This window comes from Chiloscyllium punctatum, chromosome 20 (assembly GCF_047496795.1).
Source record: "Chiloscyllium punctatum isolate Juve2018m chromosome 20, sChiPun1.3, whole genome shotgun sequence".
Lineage (NCBI taxonomy): Eukaryota > Metazoa > Chordata > Chondrichthyes > Orectolobiformes > Hemiscylliidae > Chiloscyllium > Chiloscyllium punctatum.
In genome coordinates, this window is record NC_092758.1 from 26,944,884 (window position 1) to 26,963,721 (window position 18,838).

At 40.0% G+C, this 18,838-nt stretch overlaps 1 protein-coding gene across 1 annotated transcript in view; it reads right to left on the reverse strand.

Annotated features, from left to right (window-relative positions):
- Positions 1 to 4,996: 4,996 nt before the first annotated feature.
- LOC140491981 (cyclin-I-like) overlaps positions 4,997 to 18,838 on the reverse strand; it is a 33,329-nt gene continuing 19,487 nt past the window's right edge. Inside the window, exons 3-7 of the mRNA XM_072590543.1 lie at positions 18,117 to 18,251; positions 12,408 to 12,482; positions 8,435 to 8,575; positions 7,227 to 7,457; positions 4,997 to 6,012 (exon numbers count right to left, since the gene is read on the reverse strand). Coding sequence (XP_072446644.1) covers positions 5,623 to 6,012; positions 7,227 to 7,457; positions 8,435 to 8,575; positions 12,408 to 12,482; positions 18,117 to 18,251 — 972 coding nt within the window. The 3' untranslated portion in view covers positions 4,997 to 5,622. The remainder of the gene's footprint in view (positions 6,013 to 7,226; positions 7,458 to 8,434; positions 8,576 to 12,407; positions 12,483 to 18,116; positions 18,252 to 18,838) is intronic.

The window sequence follows — 18,838 nt, forward strand, 5'->3', positions numbered from 1 at the left end:
AAAAAAATTGAAAGTTCACAGTTGTGATATAAATTAGATTTACTTCATTTTTAAAAAATCATTCAGATCATTTTAACACAGAAGCTAGCAGATTTAGGTTTGAACTTTTCCAAATAACTACCAAGTATTTCTGGGAACTCCCATACAATACAGAAACATTGTTGACCTAGGAATTATTTGCTACATAGTGGATTACAATGTATCTTTACAAATATGATGCATATATCAGGGAGACAAATTAGAAAGTATCTTACATCAGATGAATGGAATTGTTTCTGGTGTTAATGCTGTTAAAATAGCTGGGAAGAAGGTAAGAGAAACTTAAGGTTTAAGCAGGTCAACAATATGCTAGACTTTACAGCCAGGACAATAGAATACAGGTTAGAGGAAGTAATTATCAAATTGTGCGGTGCTCTGGTCAGACCACACCTTGAGTAAAATGTCTAGTTTGGGCAACAAACAGAAAAGTAACTAGTTAAGAACAGGTAGCACACAATCAAACTCATGGCTGGTCTGAGTGTCAGAGGATTCAGCTGTGAGGAAATTTGGAGAAATAAGGGATTTTCAGCTTTTTTTTTAAGATTAGATTACCTCGTGTGGAAACAGGCCCTTCGACCCAACAAGTCCACACCAACCCTCCGAAGAGCAACCCACCCAGACCCATTCCACTACGTTTACCCCTTACCTAACACTCTGGAGCACCCAGAGGAAACCCACGCAGACATGGGGAGAATGTGCAAATTCCACACAGACAGTTGCCAGAGGACGGGAATTGAACCCGGGTCCCTGGTGCTGTGAGTCAGCAGTACGTGCCACCGTACCGCCCCTTTGGAAGTTGCTTTACAGTTACATTATTTTTCCAAAGTTAACAGAGTGATTAGAGCAAAAAGAAAGTTTTATGCCACAATTTTAGGCCATACATTAAAAGTTCATCAAAAAAAACCCTGTGATTGATGAATGGAATGAGGCTTCCAATAGAAGACTGGGGGGGGAAAAACTAATGCAGACATTTAAGAATCATTTGGATGTTACAATATGGTTTTTTATAGATATTTCTGTATAGAACAGATAGAATGGTCAGTGCCCATCTTATGATGCTGCCGCAGGGGAAGAAAAAACCTTGCTATAATGCATAAAAAGGGAAGCATTTTGTCTGCACAGTGGTCAGCAATTTCCACTAGGTGGTGGTGTTTTTATCCCTTGCAATTCACCCATAATTTTCCAAGTAGTATAAAAGATCAAAATGAATTCTGAATGGAAGTTACTTTAAGCGAAAGGAGCTTCCAAGATCTTTTGCACTATTTAAAAACCATTGAGCTGCAAGCCAGCTCCACCCACTAAACTTGCTAGTTGTGAAGGTCAAGTTAATTACAATTCAGCATTTCCACTAATTACAGCATTTACAGACCTTCAAAATTCTGAATAATTCTTTACTGGGGCAAAGATTTCTGAATCTTTTATCTTGCTACTGAATGAATTCAACTACACCAAGTTGCTATGTCAATGAGTATTTTATCATGCAAATGTCTTTAAAAGCATTAGGTTCTAAAAATGTTGACCAACTGTACTAGTTCACTGAAGAATTTAGGCTCATATTTAAGTGGTTTTGAGCAGAAACTGGAAATAAAACAAATTCATTGCTCAAAACTAGTGCAACTTATGCCTGAATCACTGCATCCAAAATTTATTTACTTATGGGACATGGGCATCACTAGCTGGACAGCATATATTGCTCAGCCCTAGTGGCTTGCTAGGCCATTTCAGAGGGCAGTTGAAAGTCAACCCTATTATGTCTCTGGAGGCACATGTGGACCAGACCAGATAAGGATGGCAGATTTCCAACCCTAAAGGATATTGTTGGAAAAGTCCATCAGCTCATCAATCAGCAACGGATTCATGATTATCAGTCTATCTTTAATTCTAGATTTTTAAAATTAAATTGATTTCAAATTCTCTCTGGGTCCCCAGAGCATTTGCTGAGTTTCTGGATCAAGAGCCTAGTGATAATAGCCCGAGGAATTTGGAAACTCTCAATCATTATATTAAAGTACACACATTGAGTAATTGTGAAATGCAGAAACAAAATGATCGATCATGGCATACAAATAACATGTTCATGGACTTTAAGTACTGAGGCTGCAATAAAACCCACATGTTTCTTCCACGCTGGAGTATATCAATTAATGTAAAGAACTTGTGAACAAGACAAACACTTTGGCAACTTCTTTTTAAATCACTTTTATCCCAATCAAGAACTTCTAAAAGGAATGGGAACAATATGGCAGGGGCAGGAGAGGCTTCCTCAAAGAAAATCAGATAGAAGCTGACACTGTGCAAGCCTTCCCTGCAGATATATAATGGCATAGGTGATCCAAACTGGTCTTGGCCCTCCTTGGGAATGTTAGTCTGAATGGCTCTCATTCAGAGGCCCAGTGGTTAACACTGCTGCCTCACAGCACCAGAGATCCGGGTTCGATCCCAGCCTCAGAGCGACTGTCTGTGTGGTGTGCACATTCTCCCCATGTCTGCATGGGTTTCCTTCCACAATCAAAAGGTGTGCAGGTCAGGTAAATTGGCCATGCTAAATTGCCCATAATGTTCAGGAAAGTGTTAGTTAGGGGTAAATGTAATAGAGTAGGGGAATAGGTTTGGGTGGGATACTCTTCAGATGGTCATTGTGGATTGTTGGGCCTGTTTCCACACTGTAGGGATTCTATGATCAACTCTCTCACTCCTAACTGCACCAGAGCTTGGTAACAGATTTGTAAAATCTACAAATGCAGAAAGTAGATTACAGCTGCTCCTAAGAAGGTGCATTACCAGGATTTTAAGAGGTTTGAGGAGGAACATATGAACAGCTGGGTTCTGGTAGATAGGGGGCAAGAAAGGAAATGAAGTGTGGCCCTGATGCACAGAGGGAATGCCCTCAATTGAGGTTGCCTATCCTTCTTTTCCACTTTAATCAAAGGTAGACCAAAACAGACTGCCCACTCTTAGCCAACTGCTCAGGCCAACCAGATTTCAATGTGGACGGGCACATTAATTCAGATCAGTAGGCTTGCTAACAAATTGTTCGTTGACAGCTGCTAATTTCAGCACACTTGAACTTTATATTACAAATGTGAGCTCAGGATGAGTCAGTAGGTGCGGGCTAGCTATTCAAACTATTTTACACTCTCCTCTGAAAACACTACTGGACGGGGCAAGTAAAAATCAGTCAAATAATTTGACACAAATCACCATGTAGGGTTTCATGGTGGGCATGTCTTTAAAAGAAGCATGTATTAATGGTTGGCTGTATCCCTGCAAAAAGCTTTTCAGCATCAGTCACTGCCTGCAAACGTGCTCAGGGTAGGAAATACAAACTTTGCTGAGTGATTTTGGGAAGATGACAATGCAATTCCAATATTTTCATACTACAGGAAGTTGGTACTTTTGTAGACCCAGAGGTAATGAGAAAGATTTATTTCCACATTTGAGATGTAATGCTCCTTACTTAAGGGCTTCTTGATCACAGTATTCAATTTACACTTGCATTTAAACCTGAAATTATTGATTCAGATTTAAATGGGATCTTAATTACAGGTCATTCTGCTATAACGCACATTTCGTTAAAGCAAATTCACTAACACAATTGATGAATTGGGTCACTGTTGTTTCTAAAGCGCAAACTTTTAAAACGTGTGTTGGCTGTAATGAGATTACATTGCCAACACTAAGTATGTGCAATTCTTGAGAAGACTTGTAGCTAAGGTTATAAAAGTTTGCTCACTGAGCTGGCAGGTTTGTTTTCAGATGTTTCATCGCCATGCTACATCAGTGAACCTCTGGTGAAGCGCTGGTGTTCTTGTGTGTGTCTTGGTCTCTTAAGCTGGGTGATATCATTTACAGTTCTTTTTCTGAGGTTAGTAAATGGGTTCCAAATAGACGTGTTTATTGATGGAGTTCCAATTTGAATGCCAGGCCTCTAGGAATTGCGAGGTCTTGCACTTTGGCAAAAAGAATAAAAGCACAGACTACTTTCTAAACGGTGAGAAAATTCGTAAAGCCAAAGTACAAAGGGATCTGGGAGTGCTAGTCGAGGATTCTCTAAAGGTCAACATGCAGGTTGTGTCTGTGATTAAGAAAGCGAATGCGATGTTGTCACTTATCTCAAGAGGGTTGGAATATAAAAACACCATTGTGCTACTGAGACTTTATAAAACTCTGGTTAGGTCCCATTTGGAGTACTGTGTCCAGTTTTGGTCCCCACACCTCAGGAAGGACATACTGGCACTGGAACGTGTCCAGCGGAGATTCACACAGATGATCCCTGGAATGGTAGGCCTAACATATGAGGAACGGCTGAGGATCTTGGGATTGTATTCATTGGAGTTTAGAAGATTAAGGGGAGACTTAATAGAGACGTACAAGATAATACATGGCTTGGAAAGGGTGGATGCTAGGAAATTGTTTCCGTTAGGTGAGGAGACTAGGACCAGTGGACACAGCCTTAGAATTAGAGGGGGTAAATTCAGAACAGAAATGCGGAGACATTTCTTCAGCCAGAGAGTGATGGGCCTGTGGAATTCATTGCCGCAGAGTGCAGTGGAGGCTGGGATGCTAAATGCCTTCAAGGCAGAGATTGATAGATTCTTGTTGTCTCGGGGAATTCAGGGCTATGGGGAGAATGCGGGTAAGTGGAGTTGAAGAGCCCAGCAGCCATGATTGAATGGCGGAGTGGACTCGATGGGCCAAATGGCCTTACTTCCACTCCTATGTCTTATGGTCTTATGGTCTTAATTCCCGTGCATGTCTCTGTTCTAAGATGAATGTGTTGTCCCAGTCAAAATGGTGTCCTTCTTCATCTGTATGTAAGGATACTGGTGATAGTCAGTCATGACTTTTGATGGCTAGTTGCTGTTAATGTATTCTGATGGCTAGTTTTTTGCCTGTCTGTCCGACGTAGTGTTTATTACAGTCCTTGCATAGTATCTTTGCAAATGACATTTGTTTTGCTGCTTTAGGAAAGGACCCTGTACCAACAACCAGCAAAACGAATGTCATTTACAAAGATACCATGCAAGGACTGTAACAAACACTACATCGGACAGACAGGCAGAAAACTAGCCACGAGGATACACAAACAGCAACTAGCCATCAAAAGACACGACCCTCTATCACTAGTATCCTTGCCTACAGATGAAGGAGGACACCACTCCCACTGGTACGACACACCCATCCTAGGACAGAGACATGTACGGGAATTCCTAGAGGCTTGACATTCAAACCGGAACTCCATCAATAAACATCAATTTGGACCCCATTTACCAACCTCAGAAAAAGAACTGTAAGTGATATCACCCACCTTAAGAGACCAAGACACATAAATAGAAAGCGGGACAGAATACCAGCACTTCACCAAAGGCTCACTGATATTACCTAGCATGGTGACAAAATGTCTGAAAACAAACTTGCCAGCTCAGCGCGCAAACTTATTACCTGAACTTTAAGCACTGTTTCCAAAGCACGATTTTTCTATAACATGAGCTTGTACAAGAATGCAACCATTGTGTTATAGAACGACATTTTAACTTGATCATTTGTACCCCCTAGTTCTAATGCAACCCTTGCTTTTTAAATTTAAAATATGATTTGTTTAACTCCTCCTACTTTGAATTCTTCCACATCCTCAACTGGTTGTAATGGGGGGCAAGGAGAAAGGTTTTCTGCTAGCTGACCCGAATCAATAGCTTTGGCACTGATTTCCACTGCAACTGGCTCACTTGTTTTCACTGGAGCAACTCTGTTGCTCATTGTGGCTGTCCGACGTGACCACAACTCTCCTCTGGTGGGTGACTGAGTATATGGGTCATGCATCCCAGAATGAATGTAAAACATTCTTTGGTGCCTCACAAGGTCTGAATTTGCAGGATCAAAGATGTAAACCACATTGGAGGCAGAGACCACCGTTTCAGGAAATACATGATTTGCCACAATATTTTTACAGTAGACAAAGTCCATGTTGCGAATCTGAAAGAAATACAAGAGTAAAGAAATTTAAACCAACTTTTATACTTAGAAAAGTGAGCTATGTCTTGTGTCATAATACTTTGCTCTATTTTAGCTGAAGATTACAAATTTGTCATTCATAGTTAAGAAAAATATATACATTGGTCGTGCAATCTCACTGCTCATTATTTCAGGTGGTTTGAAAGGTCATCAACATTTATTATATAAAAAAGTCTTCAAATGCCAAGAAAGTTTGTCAAACACTAATGCAAAATGGAGCTTTCAATATTACTGTCAATAGTGTAGCGCTAGAAAAGCACAGCAGGTTAAGCAGCATCCAAGGAGCAGGAGAATCAACGTTTCAGGCGTAAGCTCTTCATCAGGCTTATGCCCGAAACGTCGATTCTCCAGCTCCTTGGATGCTGCCTGACCTGTTGTGCCTTTCCAGCACTACACACTCTGAACTAATCTCCAGCATCTGCAGCCCTTACTTTCTCCTAGTCCTTTCAATATTATTGCCAAAAACCACTAGATCTCCAGCTCAGCACAGGGTTAGTCTTAGAAACAGAAGGCTTTTTGTAATGACATGTAGGCCTCAATTTGAGCTGCTACAAAGATCTGTGCGCTCTTGGAACTCACGTAGGGGTTGAACATTGGAAGTGATTCAAAGTTCAAAGGAAGTGTACTTTGAAATGCTCTGCTGGAGCAGAACGGAAAATAAATGGGAAAACATGCGCCTCAAATCTTTTAGATGTCAAATTCAGTCAGAAGGTTTTTAAATCAATGAAGATTTCTACAGGCAGCTTTTATTAACATTGTATTGGAGAAGAAGGGGTGTTTAAACTGTCAACATTAATACAATTTTACTAATCAGTGTGTACAGCATTATCAGCATCATTGATAAACAAACATTTTGCTTTCACAATCAGAATTACATTGAGCCAACAGCCTAATAGGGGGTGTTTTCTTTAATTGCTCATGTAAAGCAAGAGTTAAGCTTTGTGCACACTCGGCCCTCAGTAATTCAACCTGTTTAGCAGAAAAATATGGATGTTAGAGTCAAATGGACCTTGCATAGCTTTATGGAAAACCAATAAAAAGTTTAATCACTGATCAAATAGAAATGGCTCAAGGCTAATGCACATAATGTAGAAAGCTAGATTTGCCTGAATTACTCCTACAATAGTTGTTTTTTGGTAAATACACGGACCATTAATGTTGAGGCTTGCTCCTACCTGTGCTTTCTTTAGCAGATCAGTTGTCACAATGAACCAATCGGGAATTAATCTTTCTACTTCCAAGCTGATGATCGCTAAGGCAAGTGTGGAACCTCTGAACTGTAATAACTGGTGGCAAGCCATGCAGTGCTGTAACTGCCTGGTCAAGAATGCGGCGTGGAGAGAGGGATTCATCTGAGGCCATCGGTCGAGGAGATGGGGCCGGCTGGACATCACCATGGCGTGGAACTGGACAATGGAAATAATGTTTAGGTTAGCCACTGGATGGAAACCAACAGCCCGAACCATCACCTTCCCCCAGCAACTGCAACACTAATCTAACCAGCTTGCTCCCAGATTACTCTGCTATGTGTCTAAGGACTTGACCGCGGCCATGGTGTCAAAAAAAAACCCGTTGAAATCTGGGAATTAAAAGATATGCTGGAACCTCCAATATCCATCAAAGCAAAGGAGATACCCCAATGAATAATGGGAGGTGAAGGATAATTAAAGAGCCCTCAAATTCTGGTTGAATATGAATGGTAGAGCAATAATCTACATATGGGAGTGAATAAAAGTACATAAAGAAATGCAAAAAAAAACTGATGTAGTTTTGCTTGTGAAGAGTGGGAGAGGAAATTGCAAATGAAGCAGCATATCATGCAAGGTTTTGTTCTGCGAAGATTTTGGCAGATAAATATTGCAGATAATAGGGATGCGGATAATGGAGGTTCCACTCTCTATAATATGATTCTAATCATTAAAAATGACCTAATGCATTATCCAAAACATGCTACATTCAAAATGAATATAATTGGCTTCAGCTTGTGAATAAAGTGAAAGATATTTCAATTTTTCATTTTGTTCACAACCTGACTTGGTTTTGGGGTCTGTAATCACTATTTGACATCGCCCAGTGCATGTGCAGAAGCAGTAATGCCCTGCCTCCCTCTACAGTGCCTCTTCAGTGTTAAAAACAGCAGCATGAACTGCAGCATTAAAATCAATTAATGACTTTCTCTTGTTGACAGTGAATTGTAACCATTCTTCTTGCTAATGGCCTGTTAGAAAACAATATCCACGTAGACAATGCTTTGCAGGTGTATGTGTCGACAATGCAAAAAAAAAACATTTTTTCTAAAAAGCCACACTAGTGAGCTAATCTCAATATCTACCAGTTTAAACGTGCTACTTCACAATCTGGAACTTGACTGTTGAATGCTTACTATGTTCACAAAGTCCGCAGGTGTGGCAGTGTAAAGATCCCACTGCAGCTTATCCAGTATGATTTTCTCCATCCTCAGAATCTCACCAGAGGAACAGCCACTATCACTCTTTGCTGCAAGGTCCTTTACCAGAAGTGTGACCTGTGAAATAATTAATAAATTATTGTGCTATGTCTGCACAGAATATCATTTTTGTATGTTTTCTTAGGTTCAGTAAATCATTTCAAAAGTTCAGTGGTTGTGTGATTCTTCTTTTTAATCCAATATTCTCATTCAAAATGGAGGAGATAACATTGCTTTATGTTGGAGAAAGGCTCAGGGTGGCACTATGTTCTGTTAGTTTGGCATGTTGCCACTCCATCACTTGGTCAATGGCATATTAATATGAAACTATTTGGGAAAAATTAATGCTTTATCATTTTTTCATCTTAATCCACACTCCCCACTTCTCAACTGGATCACTGGACAGTCACATCAGAACTCCACCCTAATGGTTTCTAGTAGGAAATTCCTTCTAGATGCTAGTCAATTATTAGCAAATTACATTTACTCACCAATTCCTTGTTCACCGATTGTCATTTCAGATTCTGACATTCATTATTACATCCTATTGTCCACATTTGGACAAGAGTTAATCTGCACGTTGTGGTAAAGGTGACTGTCCTGGCTATTTATCCTATATTTGACTGAATGTGAGACTAAAGGATCCCAGTCCACCCAAAATCATGGATTATTGGGGTAACCGCTCCAGTACTTGGAGCCATCTCTAACATTCAAAGTTACGGCTGTTGGAAATCAACCAGCATATTGCTGTATCCGGACAGCAACCTCAAATCAAACTTCTTTCTGTTATTTTATCAATGATCTTCCCTTAGTCGTAAGGTAGTGTTCATTAATAATGTGGAGGTGCCTGTGTTGGACTGGGGTGGACAAAAGTTAAAACTCAACAATAGGTTATAGTCCACCACGTTTATTTGGAAGTTCTAGCTTTCAGAGCGCTATTCCTTCATCCAGTAACTACTGGGGCAGGATCATAAGACACAGAATTTGTAGCACAGGAGCAGTGTCATGCAAATAAAATGATATATTGAACAAAGACTTAACAGCAATCTAGGTTTGTTCAATATAACGTTTTAATTGCACAATACTAATGATCTCTTGCTATAAGTTCTGTGTCTTATGATCCTGCCCCACTAGTTACCTGATAAAGGAGCAGCGCTCTGAAAGATAGTACTTCCAAATAAACTTATTGGACTATAACCTGGTATTATGAGATTTTTAACTGTGTTCACATTTGGATAGATTTCACAGTATTCAGTTCCATTCACAAGTGCTCAAAAGTGAAGCAATCTATGCTGACATGCAGCAAAACCTGGGCAACATCCAAAGCTCAGACTGATACTTTACACGTAACACACTAATACCAGACAATCACAATAACCATCCCTCATCATTTCCAATTGATAACTAGCCAGCTCTCCTGATGTTTAGTTGCATAACCATTGTCAAATGTAACTATCAGCATATAGTTTACCACTGAGCAGAAAACCAATTAGATCAGCCCAGTGACTTACCTCCTGCCTCTGAAAATTCTTTCTACTATCTAAAAAGGCATAAATTGGGATTTTAAGGAATACTATCACCTTGCCTGGATATCTGCAGCTGTACAAATAGTCAAGAAGCTGAAGGAACTCCACATTGGTTTGTTTGGTCATTCCACTACATTACTGACATTCACTGCCTCCATCACTGGAGTATCAAGGGTGCTTAGCTACATGATGCACTGCAACAATTTGTCAAGGTTTCTTCCAAAACACCCCAGAACCACCGACAAGGAACAGCAGCAAGTGCATGGGAACATTTTCTGAACTCCCCCCTCCAACGTATGCAACCTCTGTGCTCAGACTGTCAGACTTTGAGGCTAGATTAGAGAAAGCTAGTGTTGAGATTTTAGTTTTGCACCTGAATTTAGAAACACCCACCCTATTGACCAGCAACACATCTTAGATACTACAGTACGGGCTACAAGTGATTCACTTTACATTTATGCCACTTGAAGGGTGTTGGATTAATCCAATGAAAGGGAAAGTAACAAATGTAAATCAACAGCAGCATGCTGATCTGGATTAATTTTATTGAATGTTACTGGTATGCCGAACTAAGATATAAAACAGCACTATCAATTACTGCTATAGTAATATTAACAGAATAATAATTGGACAGTGCAGTTGTTTTAGGAGACATATTTACTATCACTGTCTGATAACCATGCACGCATTAATAAGATCTCACAACATTAGATAATGGCAAAAAATTGATAAAAAGCTCTTGAACCTTTCAAGCAGGTATCATTATTTTAGCTGGAGGCAATAATTGAGTTATGTTATAGAATGCTATAATGTGCAAAGATGTTACACAGGTTGGAAAACAAAAATAAAACTGAGCATCATATGAGTAATCATAATGAGTATCATACAAAGTAACAGGACTGTAATAGATTATGAGCAGAAATGCTGTTCCTGCTAAAAACAGAACAATTCTATACTGTATTCAGGTATATTGTGCCCTGGAAGGGATCCAGTGGTTCTATTACTCTATAAACTCCCAGAATCATCTGATTAGAAGGCCAGTCAACCCATCTCACCTATGCCAATTCCAATTTGTTGGAATCTTTCATCTACTCTTGGAACATGCTCCTATTCAAGGAGATGCCCAGTTATTTTTGAAGGTCAGGAGATATTATGTTGGTTGATATTGAACCAGACAGACCAAAAGTTTGTTGGTCTTGGTAAGTGAGTTGGTTCACTAATTGGCCTCAATAGCCCTGGGACCAGGGGCAAATTTAGCCAGAGTTCCCATTCTTGATTTCAGTTTAATGAGTCTTGCCAAGACATATCATGTGAGCAAGGAGAGGGTGGAGTATGTTGAACAGCACATCAAACCTCATTACTTGGGCTCACATGTGGATGTGAACAAGTCACAAACCAGTGTATCCAGGTGCAATTTACAAGCTGTGCCAATTTAAATGGGTAAAGCGTAAATATTCATGCAACATTTCTCGATCCACAATGTTAGCCAAGGCATTAACCCATTCACAATAATCACATATTCAAATAATTGAAAATGGAATTTCCACATATAATTTAGATTAGATTACTTACAGTGTGGAAACAGGCCCTTCGGCCCAACAAGTCCACACTGCCCCGCCGAAGCGCAACCCACCCATACCCCTACATTTACCCCTTACCTAACTCTACGGGCAATTTAGCATGGCCAATTCACCTAACCTGCACATCTTTGGACTGTGGGAGGAAACCGGAGCACCCAGAGGAAACCCACGCAGACACAGGGAGAACGTGCAAACTCCACACAGTCAGTCGCCTGAGGCGGGAATTGAACCCGGGTCTCTGGCGCTGTGAGGCAGCAGTGCTAACCACTGTGCCACCGTGCCGCCCTAATCAATCAATCATTTTGGTTGCCTATGTTCCTTTCATAGCAATGGACGGAACGGAATGTAAACATATTTGAAAATTCATTCATGGCATGTTGGCATCGCTAGCTGCAGTGCTGGCACTTATTACCCTTCAGAAGGTGTTGGCTAGCTGACTTCCTAAACTGCTGCAGTCCCCCACAATGCTGCCAGGGCGGGAGTACCAAAACTTCTCACCCAGGGGCACAAAGAACAGGGATGCATTTCCTAGTCAGGATGATAAGTGGCTTGGAGGGCAACATGGTGATCCCATGTATCTGCTGCCCTTCCATATGGTAGTGATCACAAGTTTGGAAGGCACGAAGGAGTTCTGGTGAATTTCTGCAGTGCATTTTCTTGATGGAACACACGGTTGCTACTGAGTGTTGACAGTGGGGTTATTTATGAAAATAAAAGATTGTATGAATTATTGTATAATATAAACATTACAAAAGTTGTTTTGCTTATTAAATCTGCATAAATAAGAACACAGGAAAAACAAACCTCATCTTCCTCATTGATTTTGGCTGCAACAAACAAGCTGGAAATGGCAATGCAACGTAGATACTTTGGTTGTGCCTGAACAAAGTATTAAAGAAGAGTGAGGTAATATGCATAAATACAATTCCCTTTCAATTGTTTACTAATGAATGTAACACAAATGCAAGGACATTTTGATGAGCAGAATGCAATTGACAACAGATATTAATTATAAATTTCAATCTAGTTTGTTAACATTGAAGTGCATGCACCAGCAATTAATGTTCTAGTGTAGAGTTTGATATTAAAATTTCAAAGTTATTCATTTGCCAATTTTGTGTCGCGGATTTCAAACACGTTCTTTATTAGGCTGTACAACAACTAGAAATTTGTTCCTTTAGGAGACTTGGCAGATTGGGAACACGTCCTGTCCCCTCCAAAACTTCAGTTCATATTCAATCAAAACTAATTAGGCAAATATCTACACCCTTCACTGTTGTTGAAGATAAAACAAAAAAAAATGTTTTTTTTATTGTTCCTTGCAAAGCTTCTGTAAGCTCTAAAACACATTTAATTAATTACCGATGAGGTGCAAAGTGCAAATGAGGAAATTCCTCGACATTAAATTTAATAATTCACTGCGGAAGGTGGAAAGATAACTGGCTCAGGAGTTAAGAGCGTAAGAATTAAGGAAACTTTACTTTCTTTGTTACATCTGATCTGTTTTATATTTTTTGCAAATTTGAGTTTAAAGGATTGTGAACACCAGAATTGCTTTTATATTTAAATGAAGAGGTCAATGAAAAGGCAGTAGGACTGATTCCCTTTAACTAACACATTTCTTGGAAACCACAAAGTTCCAGATAATTGCTGAATCTGGTTGCTTAAATTCACTCTGACTGACTGACAGTTTACGTGTCTAGATTTTATGGCTGTTCTTTGAGCAGTGTTTCAAAACTCCAGATTCTCAGTTGGGAAAGCTTGCGGAAAGAAAAGCGATCAGCTCATGTCTCCTGTTTCTGAAGTACCTTTGTGATGAATTAGTGTGAAACCCAAATTGTCCTTTTGGAGAGCAACTGGAAGACTTTCCAGTACACTATTTTCTGAGCAAGCTATGTCTGTCAAGACCACAGAGACAGAGACATCGGCCTCTGTTTTGTGACATCCATCTACAAATGCCCGAACATCAAACTTTATTCTTCTTGTCTTCAGGAACTAAAACGTATTGATAAAAACAAAGTCTTCCCCCAAGGTAGATCTCTGCAGAGACTAAACTCTTCCCCACCATAACCTTTACCTAGTGTGTTTGTGTGCCATTTTTGTCTTGGAGTTATTTGAGGGAGAAACATTTTGTTTCCATGTTATAAATTAATTGTGTTAACAAGTCCTGCATCTCCATTAAGTACATTTTGTTGAATAAAATGTTCCAAAATTTTGCATTTAAAGAAACCTAGTTGATGGATCATTTTATTTTAAATCTAATGTCAAGACAATGTAAAATGACCATATCACCAAGAAGGTAAAAACAATGACTGCAGATGCTGAAAATCAAATACTGGATTAGTGGTGCTGGAAGAGCACAGCAGTTCAGGCAGCATCCAACGAGCAGCGAAATCAACGTTTCGGGCAAAAGCCCTTCATCAGGAATAAAGGCCATATCACCAAGAAGAACATCTCTACTGTGACCTGTGGAGTAGTGTAACTTGAGAAAGACAGTGCACTCCTCTCATCTGGGTCATAACACTGGTTAGATAATTTTTACAGCTACAAGACAACCAAGTGTATTAAGTAAAAAGGCAGCTTTAACTTCACACAGCCAGAGGGTCTAGGATCTTCTTGAATGATACAGCAAACTCAAGGGACCAAACATACTACTCCAGCTTTTATCCTTTTTGTGTTCAGTCTCCTGGAAGCAACTGATGCTAACATGTGATGCTCAAAGTGGAAAACAGTGAGATCCTTCACCTTACAAGCATGACAAATTTCAGCACCAATTTAATTTAAACGTTAACTCCTACCCAAATATCCCCATCAATGCTATTCTAAACCAAATCATTAATAAATGCATGAAATCATGAAGTAATAATCTATTCTCTTCAAAATGCTTACATTCATGCGTAATCTTTCCTTACTTGAGCTTATGACAATTGTACTGATTTTGGAAACTCACTGGAAACGCTTTTTATTTTAGTGTAAAATGGGTGATATCCATTCTACTGCCCACTAACTTTCAGACTGGGTACTTAATTGGCAAATTAACATCAACATAGACAAGTGTGAAGGAATACTTTCCGGTAAAGAGTAAAAAGGTCACAAACTCCTTTCTTTCCAAGTACCTTAAAGCTGTAGACGAGCAGAAAATGTGGGGTCACAGAGAAATAAATCAAAGCAATTCAGGTTAAACAAGGCCATGCAAACCAAAAAGATAAGAAACCCTGTGATTCATTTTGACATGGTTAGAATTGAAAAACAGAGAAAATTTGCTAAAATCTTTGTTTAAAATCTCGAACAAGATTAGAACACACTGAAAAAAATTCTGATCTCCAGATTATTAAAAGAATTTGGAGAAAACTAAGCTGTTACAATGATACTAGAACTGAATGGATGTACTCATTAGGAAAGATTGAACAGGATGGGACAGCCTTTTCTACAAAAAGAGAAGGACAAGGGTGACCTGATGGAAGACCTAATGTTTATCATAGAATCATAGAAGAGATTATCATAGAATCCCTACAGTATGGAAACAGGCCATTTAGCCCAACAAGTCCACACCAACTCCCCCAAAAGGTAACCCACCCAGACCCATTCCCCTATTACTCTTCGTTTACTGCTGACCAAGGCACCTAACTTACACATCCCTGAACACTATGGGCAATTTACATAGCCAATTCTCTGAACCTGCATATCTTTGGATTGTGGGAGGAAACCAGAGGAAACCCACGCAGACACGGGGAGAATAGCAACTGGCTGTGCGGAGTTTGCACAGAGGCTGGAATTGAACCCAAGTCCCTGGTGCTGTGAGGTAGCGGTGCGAACCACTGAGCCACATTATGAAAAATTGATTGCACAGATGTTGGGATGATGCTACCATTTGCAAGCATAGAGTCATAGAGATGTACAGCATGGGAACAGACCCTTCGGTCCAACCCATCCATGCCGACCAGATATCCCAACTCAATCTAGTCCCACCTGCCAGTGCCCGGCCCACATCCCTCCAAACGCTTCCTATTCATATACCCATCCAAATGCCGAAAAAAATGTTGCAATTGTACCAGCCTCCACCACTTCCTCTGGCAGCTTATTCCATACACGTACCACCTTCTGCATGAAAAAGCTCCCCCCTCATTATATCTTTCCCCTTTCACCCTAAACCTATGCCCTCTAGACTCCCCAACCCCAGGGAAAAGATTTTGCCTATTTACCCGATCCATGCCCCTCATAATTTTATAACTGTCTATAAGGTCACCCCTCAGCCCCTGACACTCCGGAGAAAACTGCCCCAGCCTGTTCAGCCTCTCCCTATAGCTTAAATCCTCCAATCCTGGCAACATCCTTATAAATCTTCTCTGAACCCTTTCAAGTTTCACAATATCTTTCCGATAGGAAGGAGACCAGAATTGCACACAATATTCCAACAGTGGCCTAACCAATGTCCTATCCAGCTGCAACTTGACCTGCCAACTCCCGGAATCAATACTCTGACCAATAAAGGAAAGCATACCAAACACCTTCTTCACTATCCTATCTAACTGCAACTCCACTTTCAAGGAGCTATGAACCTGCACTCCAAGGTCTCTTTGTTCAGCAACACTCCATAGGACCTTACCATTAAGTGTATAAGTCCTGCTAAGATTTGATTTTCCAAAATGCAGCACCTCGCATTTATCAGAATTAAACTCCATCTGCCACTTCTCAGCCCATTGGCCCATCTGGTCCAGATCATGTTGTAATCTGAGGTCACCCTCTTCACTGTCCACTACACCTCCAATTTTGGTGTATCTGCAAACTTACTAACTGTACCTCTTATGCTTGCATCCAAATCATTTATGTAAATGACAAAAAGTAGAGGACCCAGCACCGATCCTTATGGCATTCCACTGGTCACAGGCCTCCAGTCTGAAAAACAACCCTCCACCGCCACCCTGTGTCTTCTATCTTTGAGCCAGTTCTGTATCCAAATGGCTAATTCTCTCTGTATTCCATGAGATCTAACCTTGCTAACCAGTCTCCCATGGGGAACCATGCCTTACTGAAGTCCATATAGATCACATCTACTGCTCTGCCCTCATCAATCCTCTTTGTTACTTCTTCAAAAAACTCAATCAAGTTGGACCATAAATATAAAATAATCACTCGTAAATCTAAGAGATTATTCCAGTGAATCCTCACTACAGAGAAAATGGTTAAAATTGGATTTCGCAACCAAGGCAAACGGCACATTTGTATTTTAAGAGAAGTTGGACCAACACACAAGGGAGAAAGAATTAGAAAATCATACCCTCAAAAGGTAGATGAAGAGAGAGTTGGAGGAAAGTCATGTGGAGCATAAACACTGTCGTCATGGGCATGTTTAGCCAAAAAGCCTGTTTTTGTGCTGTAAATATCATGGGCAGAATTTAATACCCAGTCCAGCAATAGGTTTGGAGGCAGTCAAGGGGAATAGGCTTTTAGACAGGCAGAGTGCCTGGTGGGCCCCATCATCTTCCTACCTCGACCTGCTTCAGTCTAGGGTGCAAAAGGCTTTCCCACCACTAACTGAGGCTCTCAAGTGGGTAATTAATGTCCAGTCTAGGTTTCAGTCCACTGCTGCTGGTATTCAGCCCGCACTCGCCAGCAGCTCTGAGGAAAGGGATGTGATGGGAAGTGCAGAGTTTTCACCTCCAGGGTTCTTAATCCTAGGAGACAGCCCAATAGTGGAATCACCGGCCATCAAAATTAAATTCTGCCCTGTGCAACTTCAAGGGGCCTCACCCAATTTAAATTTCCATCCCATTAAATCTGTTCGGAACTTTGTTTCCCAGATTTCTGAGCTAAACATTCTGTCAATGACTAGTTGGTGTACCATTTTGATGACTGAAGCACGTGATCATTGAAACTTTTAGACAGTTCCAGATCAATAACTATCACTGGGAGAAATAAACACAAAAACAGAGATTGCTGGTGAAATTCAGCAAGTCTGGCAGCACATCTGGAGAGAAAACAGATGCTGCCAGACCTGTTGAATTTCTCCAGCCATTTCTGGTTTTGCGTGTTTCACATCTCCAGCATGTGCAGATCTTTCTTTTATTTTACTGAAAAAAGTCCTGGTAGAAATTTTGATGTGTTCTCATCTTGTAATATCTGTTTTTTCTTTTGTCACATATTATTCCTCAGTGAGAAAGTCATTTCCTACGCAGTATTTATAAATGCGATATTCAAATTTCTGAATATTAACAATGAAGAGGAGGACAGAGAATTGTTTTTTGACACAATTGTTTTTCCCTTTGTTTTTGTGACTTCATATCCATTGAAGTAAAGATTTTCAAAAAGCAAATGGACAGAAAGCTAATTAACCATTAGATAACATTTCTGCAAAAGTACTTCCCATTCTTATCCCTAGAATGTCTCCCACCAAGTTTTAGTTTTAGTTATCATCAGGTGTGTAGCCACCCTCACACCATGAAGGTTTGACTTAGAATCAAGAAAGAAAGCTAATTGCAAAACTAATTTAACAACTAGGCAAATAAATCTTACCTTGACAGATGCCAAGAGTCGATCAAGAATACTAATAGCAAGAAAAAATGTCTCAGGGTAATAACCAAACTTTGAGCACAAGTCCCTCAGCCACAGAACTACATTTTCACGTTGCAATAGTGTAATATTTGTGCCCTGTTGAAAGAAATGGATAATTATCAAATTGGAACTTCCCCCAAACAGCAAACAATGGGTTTAGAGTGTTTAAAGAGAGAGAAAATTATCTTTTGTCAGAGAAAGCATCAACTCGTCCTTTTTTTTAATATAGTTGTATGAATGACATAAAATATCTCAATAAAGGTCATTTATTGATGGGACTTGCTATTCTCTGTAGGCTTTGGTTAAAATTAGTTCTGTATTCACGGATAATGTGCACATCTAAAGCTGCCAAGCAGAAAAAACAAGAAATGAACAAGAGGACTTGGCTGAAAAAGTATCTCGAATCAGGATTTCATTCAATCTCATCTACATGGCAGCCTGCCAGCATACAAAACGGCCAAAATTGCTGGAGACTTATGTCAGACACAAAGTCTTCTCTCCAGAGTCGATTCTAGCTCGTGGGAACCAATCTGTTTTGGACTTGACCTCCTCTCGGCAGGCTTTTACATAGCTATCCTTCAGAAATTGGAATGATAAGAAAGTTACATCAAGTTAACTTCCCTGTCAGCTGTTGCTTTTCGCTTTTAAAAGATTTAAGGGTGGATTTCAGTTACTATCTAAAT